Genomic DNA, 13106 nt, shown 5'->3' with positions numbered 1-13106 from the left:
TCAATGAAGTTATAGAAATTTGTTTTTAGAATTAAAAACTCTTAGTTTTGGTCTAAATTTCATGACATGTGTATTAAAATGAAAATAAGATAATAGGGTAAATGCACTGGTTTTTGGCCAGCCTAGGAGAAAATTGTCAATAAACATTATGTGGGTTACCGAATTCATACTACAAAATATGTCAATTGCAAGCTTTCAATCCATATTATGAATGTAAAATATCAAAACTAAGCTAAAACCATTTTTTCGTTTCGAAAATCTCGTTGGTTAAGATAGACCACCAGAACTAGTTTCGGCCAAAAATTTAACTTCGAATCTCAAATTAGCCAATCACATTGATTTCTTATAAGAGTGGCCAAATTAGGTATATGGGTGTTAAATTTATAAGAAAACTGAATTGTTTGTTATGTTTTGAATCAATAGGGTCCTGAAGACCTGTCTCAATTTTAGTATCAAACGCTTAAGTTTAGGCCACAAACAGATGTTTACTAAATTTTTAAATGATTTTCGTTGGTTTGAGACGAAAAACATTTTTTTACGGTTTTGAGATTTTGTCACACAACTTTGTTTAAAATCAAATTTTGGGTATAGTTTGTTTTCCGTGTCTCTTCCAAAATGTCAGATAGGAAGAACTCCAGAGTTGAATCTTAAACCGCTGTGGCATTTTTGTCGACAAAGTGAACGTCAAACATGATCAAAAGTGTTAAGGTACATATTTGGAACTATTTTTAAAATTTAAGTTTAAATATGTTATAGCCGTTATTTGAGCTGGAAAAATTGCTTAGGTTGTTGAAAGAACATGCTCTTTCATGTTATTACATAAAACAAGAATTCATTAAAAATTTTAGGATCCAATTCGGACGAGTAAATGAATGTAATGCTCCGCCATGTGAATGTGATCCACTAAATACAAAAGGTTCCATGTTGATTGGTTATGTAAAACGGGGTATAATCCACTATGGCTACAACTGGCGTATGGCCAAGACCGATGCTTCTACCCTATTAGGAAAGAGGGTGTAAGCGATTACGCAAAGAGCGATGCTGATGGAGCGTGTAGGCAAAACATGCTCAAAATTTGGCTCTTTTTTTATCTTATAATCTTATTTCTAGAATTAGACCGACGAGTAGATGACGGAAATCGACGTTTGACGCCGTGGTGGAATCCAAGATGTTGACTTCCGGTTTGTGAAAATCACTCAAAAGCTCACCTAGAAGAATTTCTTTATGTTGAGATTACTATTGCGTTAATTACATTTACTTATGCACAAATAGTTGTTTCGAAATAAAATTAACTTACGCCAACACTAAATTAACGTCAAATCTAATACACACATTTAATTGATTCAGCTATCCACTTGTACTTATATCAATTATAATTTGGATAATTACCACTATCCGAAAATATTCACATCCCTAGACTTTAAGTCATGCTCACAAATCGACTTGCTTTTAACCAAGGGGGTGGCATGAGCCAATATTTACCAACCCAACATCAATTCAACATGGCGTCCAGTGTTCTTGTTTTGATTATTTGGGGAGGGACAAAACACATGTTTTTATGAGTAGGAGACATCAATGCTACCTCGCTGATGCGAAAAATATTACACAAAATGATGAACTAATGAAAAGGGTCTTCAAATACGACGATTCAATGCGAATTGTTTAATTGCCAGAATCTAGCACTAGCAGCGTATGAGCCGTATACTTGAAAATCAGGAGCAAGTTTAGGGCAAACCGGCGGCCAGAAAGTGGGTACCAAAGCGCGAAGTACCAAAACGATGTGAGGAAGAGCCAAAATGTAGCCGTGTCAGTCCCTTGCTTTTAACTGGCAAGGAATAGTGTAGGTGCTAAGATGACCACCTCTCACGCAGGAGACCACGTATCAAGTTTGCCGACGCACACTTTGTTTTGAGTTTTGATATTTTTTTTAGATCGATAAAGCAGCAGCGAATCTTTTCAGTTTTGTTGATAAAGAGGAACAAAATGCTGAGTATACTAGTTTATGAACATTGCAAATTCAATTAAATTTACTTTGAGTCAACTAAATTATAGTTGGAAAATATAGTTCCCGAAAAACTTTATGGTATAGTTATTTTTAACAACATACTGTCAAATCAACTATATTTATTGTTATCTCCAAATTAACCTTAAAATATAACAACTACCGAAAAGCTAAACATTACATATAATTTGCAATTGGATTAGATGGACAAATTGATGTGAAGATTTGCGAAAAAGTTACACGTCTTCTCAGTGAGAATCAAACTCACGACTCCCCAATCTCTTGGGGCGCGTTACCACTACGCCATGAGAGGACTCATGAACGCAGAAGTTAACCTGAATTCGATTTCAGCTCAATAATCACGTGGTCCTTTTTCGCAAAGTGCACCTCTTTCGGAAGAATTAGATGCCCATCCAAACACAACGCTTTCTATTTACCGTCAAGCTACCATTCATCGAGCATTTAAGAAAAATTTGCACTTCAATAAATTGTATAACTTTTCCAAATAATTTGATGCGTACTAGAATACCACTACGTAGCAGGGTGGGTGTACGGCTGTCAACTACAAACAAAGCTCGCCCAACTATCATCTCTCGGGCGGGCCGTCCCAAACAGCATCATCTCTCACGCGGGTCGACCCAAACAGCTCAGGTCGAAACGCCGGCCATGCCAGACAGCAAATGCTGATGCATTTCAACACTCAAACAGCGGGATGCCTAGCAGCGTTGTGAGCCAAACGCATACACCCACATAACATGGACGGTAGGCGAACCTCGTTGCGTATACCCCCCTGCTACGTAGCGTGCAATTATATAATAATTCAGGAAAAAATATAAAACTAGTGTTGGGTAACAAAAAATACACTAAAAATATGTTTGAAAATGTTATGTTAAGGTCGCCTCGTACCGTTCTATGTCACCATTTACCGTGCACACTAGTGCACTATTCACCGTGCATATAGTTTTCGTCATGATTTAATTTTGTATCTTGAAGAAACGTTGGCAATGGAGTAACTATGTTGCTAGTAGTGTGCGCACTAATTTTTAGAGTATTAAAATTTTCATTTATAATAAAAACCATAAAAAGTTTAAAAATTTACTAAATAAATAATTTTTTTATTAAAATCATTATAGGAGGTTTGACTGTATTGTCCAAACCATTTCATATTCACTCAAACACTCAATATGAAGTTTTTTAATCGCGACATAACAATAAAACTAATATTACCGAATAATTTCAAGCTTTTTACAGTAATGCACGGTAATGGGAACCATACATATTGAAAAGGGTCCATTTACCGTGCATTTAGGTTTTGACTGAAACACAATAAAAAAATATAAATTGCATAAATTTTCATTGCTCCTACGATGAAATACATCTAACTAGTAATATCCACAGTGTAAAATTGTTGAAATTTTGAAAATTTCATACTCTAGCGAAGTATGCACTTCAACAGAAAAGTAATCACCTATCTCGATGCGTGGGAAATTTCTTGCAAGAAATGCTCAAGAAAAGATTTTTTCTTTTATCGCAGTACGCTGTTGAAAAGAAATGTCAATTCAAATAGAGCTCACTGTAGAAAATTACTTGACCATTTCTTGAGCAGAAATTTTTACTTTTCTTGAGCTAAACTGCATACTTAGCTTCTAACGTTAAAATGAAAAATGGTAATTTTTGGCGTTTCTACTAAGAGTGTTGAAAAATCTCATTATCAAACAGAATTCATATGATTTTGACTACATAAACTAGGTTTTTCAAAATGCTTTGTGACAAAAACTACTTCATTTTATCAGTTTTATCTTATTTTGCTGACAAAAGAATAATTTGTGAAAATTGTATGAATATTCTGTAGGAATTTGTATACGTGCACGGTGAATGGAGCCCGCACGGTGACTGGTGACTTAACCCTCTAATACCCAAATTTTTATTTTCGATTTAAATATTATTTTTCGTTATCTAAAATCGTTCTAAACACGTTCTGGGCAATTATTTATTTTTATTCGTGAATTATTGAATTTTGGTTTTTGATTTTTATAATTTTTATTTTTGAACATCCCTAGCTTTTTTCATTTTTTCTTGAAGCCTTTTCTGGTTGTTGATTTTTGGCAATAATAAAAATTTAAATTTTTGCGGTACATTTAAAAATATTAAATTTTCAATTTTTTTTCGGAGCGTATTTTATTTTCCGTGTAACTAACGGAAAAACAGGTTTGAAATTATTTTGATACCACCAGGCTCTTCTTTTGTGATAGGTCGATCGTAAAAAAATATAAAAGGTATGATTTTTAATATTACACGTTAAATTAGCCACGGGCATTTATAGGTTATATAAGAATACAATTTTTCAAATAATTTTCAAAAATACAACGAAGTTTAAAACGTCATAAAAAACTTTTCTTATATGCGTGTTATGAGTCAAGGTTTAAGTCGAAAATCAAATAATTTTGATTTCCGAGCTACGAAAAAATACACAAAATTCCAAAGTGTACCCCGTCTAAAGGCGGGGTTGGGTATTAGAGGGTTAACGGTATATCCAATGCCTAGCCCGAGAGCGCATTATTTTTTAGGTAATGAAATAGCACACAACACAACGGTACTGGCTGAGGTTTCTATTGTGTGGGCTTCCAATGGGTCGCGACGTTCTCAAACGACCGGTTACGGAACATGAGTCCGTGCACTTTGCGAAAAAGGACCACGTGATTATTGAGCTGAAATCGAATTCAGGTTAACTTCTGCGTTCATGAGTCCTCTCATGGCGTAGTGGTAACGCGCCCCAACTAGAGATTGGGGAGTCGTGAGTTCGATTCTCACTGAGAAGACGTGTAACTTTTTCGCAAATCTTCACATCAATTTGTCCATCTAATCCAATTGCAAATTATATGTAATGTTTAGCTTTTCGGTAGTTATTAAACTTCCACTCGGCTGGTTAGCCGTAAACCACGATTCATAATTAAAAACAAATACTTAAAATATAGTTAACTTGACCGGACAAATGATTACGAACACTATATTTTGTTCTGCGTGTTGTTTTGTATGGACATTTTTTTGACTCTGGTTCTTACGTTGGTTTTTTAAATAACGCTGATTTTTTTACGTTGTACACAAATAGCTTTTGAGAAACTTTCTAGGCAATGAGAATATCAGGAAGGATTTTTGGAAACATAAAATCAAGTGAAATCATAAAGAAATTTGAAAAACTTAAAAAAAAATCTCGGTGGAACTCATGAGTGAATTTTTAGAAGAATTATTAAAGGAAAAATACTCTGGAGGTACTCCTGAGAACTCATTTGGGAAACAATAAGTACCTCTTGGAACAATTTCTGGATGAGTCTTTCGAGCATTTTTTTTTAGAAATTTCTTCAATATTAGACTGTATGAATTATTTAAAAAGTTTATCATGACACAATTATTTTACACTAATTGGTTACACCGGAGCCATCAATTACGTCATGGTCCAGGGGGGGAGAGGGTCCAGTATAGCATGACAAGCCTTACAAAATTTTTGAAGGTCTCATACAAAACGTGTGGCAAGTGGGTGGGAGGGGGTTGAAAAAGTCCCAATTTAGCGTGACTTAATTAGTGCACCTATGCACTTTTTATAATTTCTTACAACTACATGTTCTCAAAACCGTAGCATTTTCATAGTTCAGAAGATCACTGGTTGTAATAGCATAAGCTTCATTAATCCTTTAAGTTCTCTAGAACTTCAAACTTTAATAGTTGATATTGTTTTCACCTAATTGATTTAATCTATATCCTTTCCCATTCCAGAATAATGTCCAAGGGAGTCGACTACCGAACGCTGACAGCACGTGGCAGTCCATCGAGAAATGTTCACAACTTTAAAATACCCTCGAGGAAAGCCCGTTTCAAACTGGCCTTGATATTGATCAGCATTCTCCTGGTGTTCCTCTACAGTATCAGTCTGCCGGCTTGGCTCTACAGCGGAGGAACTGGCAATCCATACTGGGAGGAGGCCTTCATCACCAAAGATGATGAACAGCACTTCAATTACAACAGTTCCTACTTTGTGAACACAGTGGGGTGCAAGATGCCAAGTCTACCGATCGTAGATGAACATGTTCAAAAGTTTCTCCAGAAGGTTGAACCACTGAACTGCACTTCGGCACTGATCCAAAGCGACAGCAGCTCGATTTGGTTCCAGCTAACCGAAGAAGATATCGAAAAGCATTATGAGCTTGGTAATGCCAGCATGATTCAATGCTGCTACCGTCCGTTTGAGCGTAAGTCCAACAGCAATGTCCGGATTGTTGGACAGGAGATTTGCTTCGAGTATGGCGAGCGGGTTGAAGTTGTTGTTGAGTTTATAGCAGTTATCTGCACTCATCCTGCCAAAAATCAACAAGTATTCTATAGGGACTACTTTGCATTCGTGCCGTTAAAGCCGGCCGTCGAAGAGCGATGTGAAAGCACGAGAAATGAGCTCAATGCCAGGTTTGGCGGAGATGATGAAAAGCTCAGCATGATGATCTTGGGCATTGACAGCGTGTCGCGGTTGAACTTCCATCGTCAGATGAAACTCACCGCGGAAATGGTGATTGATCGATTAAAAGGTAAGCATTCTTCGCTGATTCTTTCATCAAAAATCTCAACCGTTTATTATTTACTCAGGTGTTGAACTGTTTGGCTACAACAAAGTGGGCGACAACACGTATCCCAACTTGGTTCCTGCCCTTACCGGTCTAGACGTAGATGAGTTATCAGCTGCATGTCTTCCATATTCAAACAGCACTTTCGATCTGTGCCCTTTCATTTGGAAGAAGTTCAGAGAGGCAGGTTATCGAACATTCTACTCGGAAGACAGCAGTACGATGGAGACCTTCAATTACCTTAAGAAAGGTTTCCGTGACCAGCCCACGGACTACTATCTGAGGAGTTTCTTCCGTCAGGCAGACTCTTCCATAGGTTACAATAAAAAAGTGAATGCTAAACTCTGCTTGGGAGGTCGTAACCCAACTCAGATATTGGTTGACTACGCTCGGAAGGTCGTGTCGGCTATGAAGAACCGTCTCAGCTTTTCGTTATTGTGGGCCTGCACCATGACGCATGATCTGCTTAACTATCCTTCGCTGGTCGACGAAGACTACCGAGGTCTACTGGAGCACATGGAACGAGAAGGTTTTTTGAACAAATCTGCTGTTATCCTTCTCAGCGATCACGGCATAAGATGGGGCAGCTATCGAAACACATATCAAGGCATGATGGAAGAGCGGCAACCGTTCCTTTACATTCTTCTACCAAACTGGTTCGAACATCGATATCCATCAGCTTATCGAAACCTCCGAAAGAATCGACAGCAGTTAACATCTCACTTCGATCTATACGAAACTTTGAAGGATCTGTCCAACTTATCCCTGCTGTCTCAATCTGCGATCAAGATACGATCACTGGAGTTACTTGAAACCAAACCGGTTCCCAGAGGAATAAGTCTATTTTTGCCGATCTCTCCAACGAGAACCTGTGAAGATGCCGGAATTGCACCGCATTGGTGCACTTGTCATGATCACAAACCGATCGTTACTAACGACTATCGCGTGGTCGCCGTTGCTCGCTACACCGTTGATCGCTTGAACCAAATGCTCAAAAAGTACCCCCAGTGTGGCACGTTGCACCTTTACTCGATTGAGGATGCCAGCCTAGGGGTGTCTACGGAGGAGATCATATCGAAGAAACCGATCAACCAATTCAGTGACATTAGCGTCCGATTTCTGACAAGGCCGGGCGAGGCGGAGTTTGAGGCCACAGTTCGAATCGATTCTTTCAATCGGAGCTCGCTTACGGGAAGCGTCAGCAGAACGAATCTCTATGGAAAGCAAAGTTACTGCGTGGATGACTACCGAATGAAGCTTTACTGCTTTTGTACGCGATAGAAAACAAACATATAGCGACAATAGATAAACGTAGATAGATGTAGCAAGGACCAACCAAATCTTGAATGAAGCAATTTCTTTTTATTGGTAGTTGGAGAATTTGTGATCCATAATTTGTACGAAAGCACAAAACGATTGGGTAGATTACGCTTGGTTCTGATAAGAGAATTGGAGCGTAGATGTTAGATGACAGCCGTTATTTTATCATATTTATTTGGATACATTTTCTATGTTTTATGTTAGAACAAAAACGAATAAAAATATTTTTTACAATTTCTTCTACAGACATTACTTACTGAGATATCACTTCTTCACTTTGCCATCTGAGAAAAAAAAAAGATTTTTTATAATACTAGTGTTGGATTGGAACTGAAAGAAAATTGTACAAAGCCTGAAAGAAAATTGTACATACCATATCATTAAGTTTCTTCTCATTTCTTTATGTTGAGCTTTTAAGATGCTCGATTCATCGATTCATGAAGAACTGTGCAAAAGGTGTACTCGTGAAATCCCGGTCAACCATACAATGAAATCAACGAAACGGTAGAGGAACTAGGTGAAAAATGCGCCGTCATGGTAAAACATGAAACCGCGATATATCCGAGAGAGATAAAAGGTATTTTAGTCATATTCGATCATTTTATTAATGTAGACGCCTCTCACGGTAGAACATTTCCACTTGACAAAAAATCAAAAAACAATGATAACGATTTTAGCTGTCTTCAAACCATTGTGCATTGGTTTAATTAAAATTATGCTGCATAAATCCAAAATGAAATGAGTCATAGAACTGCATAGTATCTGCTGCATACATAAAAAAATCGATGCTTTGATTATCCAAAAATCGAAATGTTTGAAACTGAAAATGCTTGCCCGCCCTCCGTTTAATTATATTGTTTTATTTGAACCCGAAAGATTTCTAAGAAACTAATTTCATCAGATATTCACTTCTAGCTTTAAAACAATTAAGGATGCTAAAAATTCGATAGGGACAGTAGATATACATATAGTCTATAGGCCTATAGGTGAACATACCATTGAAATTTGATTGAAAGTTGTTTCATCTCATTATTTGTAATTTATTTGTTTAGTTTCGAATGAGATGTTCAAAATAAATTGCAGTTACGCCCTTTTGAGATGTTACTATTAAAAACACTAATTTCAAATTGTTTTTGGGCATTCTAATACTGTTAAGCATGTTCAGAGTGTTTTGGAAAGCCCGAGCAAGACGCTTCGTTTTCGGGACGCCGGGAGTTTGGTTTCGTTTCGCGTGTTCTACTGGGCAGTGCTTCGGAAAGCCCAAGCAAGACTGTTCGTTGTCGGGGCACCGAGAAGTTTTGCTGTTCGCGCTGTGTGAGTGCAAAAAATATTCGTGTTCGATCGAGGATGGACTACCAACTGGTGAGCTCGTTTCATGCTTATGATAACACATTTTTTTTTATGAAAGCGTAAGTTTTATGTAATATTCAATCAAACTTTGTATGGTTCGTCACTACAAGTGTCGGCATTATGCTTGTTTTATACAATTCTAATATACATATAAAATTTTTGATATTACTAAAGATACTTTTTTGAATTGTTCGACATTTATGAATGTTGGCGTATTTTTCAAAACTTCTAAGGTACCCCGGGGCAAGTGAGAATCCGGGGTAAGTGGGCGTTTCGTCATAGCTCAACTAGGAAAAGTTTTTCGTGGGGGTATTCTTCTAGAAAGTTGAAGATACAATGACAAGGAATGTATTTAGTACCGTAAAACGGGGTAACTTTGATAGTTTTTTCGAAGAAAACTTGAATATTTATGCATGCTGTTTCAAAAAATTATAATTTATATTTTTAAAACAAGTACTGGCATCCTACCTATCGATTGCTATTGATAGATTGCCAAAAGATTTAATTTGAATGGATATATAATTTTTCATATAATCGAAAGTCAGTTTTCTGTTTTGGGGTAACTTTGATAATGGAGTATGCATCGAACAAAATTGAATGAATTACGAACATTTGTAGGGCATTGTATACCTCTAGGCGTTTAACGTTATATGGAAATTTCTGACTTAGATTACAAAAATGGTTCCAGTTTGTGAAAATGCTTTTCGCTAAGAGATTTGAGACCGTATTCAAGTTCTATGATAACTAGGCTGCCAAATATAAGTGGCCAACTATTCAAAAGTACATCAAATAGTGTTCGTACAACAGATTGTTTGTAAGCGTTTCAAAAATGCTAAAATTGTGGCAATTTTTAATATTCGTGTAAAAAGCCTCAAATGGTCTCGATTCAAATGAAAACAGCTTTTATATGGAGTGTCATACTAATATTCTTCAGTTTTGCATTCGTTTTGCTTAACCGATTTACAGAAATTATGATATTTCGTTTAGTATGTGGTGGGTTACGCACTATCAAAGTTACCCGCATTATCAAAGATACCCCGTTTTACGGTACTAAACATATTGTTATTTTTATTACCATGTGGTTCATGTAACAGTTGTCAGTTCAGAGCCATTTTCAACTTGCATGACAAATTGTAACACGTTTCACGTCTTGCATTGACTCGCAAAACAAATGTGTTATAAATCGAATTTCCATCAGTAAGCTATAATTTTTGGTATTATTACAAGCTTCTAACGATAAACCAGTATTTTGTTTTCATTTCATATGAAATTTTCGATGGTCTATCTTACCCCAAAATATATTTGTACCTGGGGTAAGTGGGACCTATCAAAACAAAAACCAGAATCAAAACTTTTTGTACACGTTCCATACATTTTGCTAGAGAGTAGCCCTAAAACATTCAAACAAATGATTTTTATCAAAACAGATCAACCTCAAATTACATAATTGCATAAGAGGGAGAAGAAAAGTGTTATTATTCTTTTTTTTTTTAAATACGACTTCAAAATTGAACAAACACACAGCTGAAATTTGAAATGCATCATGAGAACGATTACTTTTCTATGTTATTTGAACTTTATTTGTTACTTCTACCAAATTAAGTAGTGATGTAAAACAATTCCATCCCATAAGGTGGTTTTCTGCCATGCATATAAATAATAACAAAACATATTTATAATTTCGTCAATTATTGATTGTTTATGTGCCACATTTTAAATAACAACTTATAAATGATATATTTTGAACATGTTTAATTCCTCTTTACGCTTTTATTGAGGAATTTTCAGTTAATATTAAATGTGAGGTGACATACTATTAAATAAAGGGTTTCTTCCTAAAGCGTAACGTATTTTATGGTTGATCCCTTATGTACATCAAATATGTACTTAAAATTAAAAATCTATGACTTATCAATCCTATTATTGTAATGGTTGACTTACTGATGTGGATTGACGCATGAAACTGGATGTGTCCCACTTGCCCCGCTTAGCGAGGTAACTGCGTCCATTGGCTCATTCTAAAACTTTCTTCCAAGGTTTTCACAATTTTGAAATTATTCGAGTAGTTTCATGTACACACCAGCGAATATGTTGCCAAAACGTGATTGTGTTGTTGGATTTGAAAAATATTGATATTTGAAAATTGTATTGAACAATTTTTTTTTGAACTATCGTTTTTTTCGTTCCCACTTGCCCCGCGGTACCTTACCAAAGACTTTTCTTCTTGAGACAAAAATGCACAGCAATACACTTATGTAATTTTCAAACAAACTATGTATGGTTCGTCACTACAAGTGTCGGCATCAAAGGCCCAAACACAATGATAGCGGAACGGCAACGGAAAGCGGGACCGGTTCGCCAGCATGAATTACACCATCTCGACTGAGCTGTCAACGAACTAAAGTGAATCAACACTGAGTCGACATACATGTCACAGTTCGTGCTGGCGAACCGGTTCCGCTTTCCGTTGCCGTTCCGCTATCATTGCGTTTGGGCCTTTATTCCTGTTTCATATAATTTATAATACAGTGAAACCTCCATGAGTCGATATTGAAGGGACCATCGACTCATGGAAATATCGAGTCATGGAACAGCAATCCTTTGGAAAGCTGTTTGAAGGGACCATCATAGTAACCATGAAATTTTGTTTCCAGTATGGTTCCATGAGTCGATATCGAGTCATGGAACATCGACTCATGGAGGGATCACTGTATATACATATATTTTTCTCTTTTCGCCATTAATAAAAACTTCTTTTGAATGGTTTGACATTATATATGATGACGTTTATTTTAAATCTTTTACCAAAAACTTTTCGAGACAAAAATAAAAACTAGCTTTAAGTATAAGTCGTATTTTCCTCCTTATCCATGGATCGCATCATCGACCAAAGGTGACTCCAAGATCTTTTCCTGTTCCACTAATAAACACCCTTCCCTTGATGATTGTGGAGATGCAGAGGTATTCTCGGTCTTTAGAAGCAACAATCATTACACCCTAACATTCCTTCCCCATCCCAACTGACTGTAAAAACTTGGCCGGCGTCGTTATTGATCAATAATATTAGATCTGCTAAAATTGCACTCGGAGAGTAAGCGGTAACTCCCATCCCTTAAGGCCCAAACGCAATGATAGCGGAACGGCAACGGAAAGCGGAACCGGTTCGCCAGCATGAACTACAACAAGCTTGTCGACTCAGTGTTAATTCAATTTCATTCGTTGTCAGCTCAGTCGAGATGGTGTGATTCATCCTGGCGAACCGGTACCGCATTCCGTTGCCGTTCCGCTATCATTGCGTTTGGGCCTTTATTCATTTGGATCGCAGTGCAATTATTACCAGTTCCGATCAATCACGAAGTACACTGAAAACAGCATTGTAGTAAAAATTACCATGTTGATGGTTTAAATTAAATGCACAGCACCACTTTATTTGTGCAGACTACCCACTACATTCGCTTCGACCACATTTTGTCGTCAATTTTACCATGGCGGCAACATGGAAAGAGATCAGTAAAAATTACCATGTTTTGTAGTTATGTTGATGGCCATTAAAAGTTATTTTTTCAACCATCTCTTGCATTTAAAGTTACAACTATCGTGTGGTAAATTTAACTGATTAGGACATGGTAACTACGAATACAACTTTAAGTGGAATTTTCAACCAGCAACTGCATTTAAATAACGAAAGCCGTGTAGTGGATTTTACAGAAAACATGTATTTATCTGAAATTATCAAATGCTAAAGATTCACGCATAATGCATTCAAATATGCAAATTTTTGCAAAATATCTGATCTGTATCGTATGATCTTCCGATATTTTGCA

General features: G+C 36.6%; 1 protein-coding gene across 1 annotated transcript in view; it reads left to right on the top strand.

The window, feature by feature from the left end:
• Nucleotides 1–7916, top strand: part of LOC5572626 — a 33579-nt gene extending 25663 nt beyond the window's left edge. The window contains exons 2-3 of the mRNA XM_021845990.1: nt 5774–6576; nt 6635–7916. Of these exons, the coding sequence (XP_021701682.1) occupies nt 5774–6576; nt 6635–7893 (2062 nt within the window). The 3' untranslated portion in view covers nt 7894–7916. The remainder of the gene's footprint in view (nt 1–5773; nt 6577–6634) is intronic.
• Nucleotides 7917–13106: the final 5190 nt, after the last annotated feature.

Source organism: Aedes aegypti, chromosome 2 (assembly GCF_002204515.2).
Source record: "Aedes aegypti strain LVP_AGWG chromosome 2, AaegL5.0 Primary Assembly, whole genome shotgun sequence".
In the NCBI taxonomy this organism is placed as follows: Eukaryota; Metazoa; Arthropoda; class Insecta; order Diptera; family Culicidae; genus Aedes; species Aedes aegypti.
Note: the sequence above shows the minus strand (reverse complement) of the source record. Positions and strands in the feature narration are given on the sequence as shown.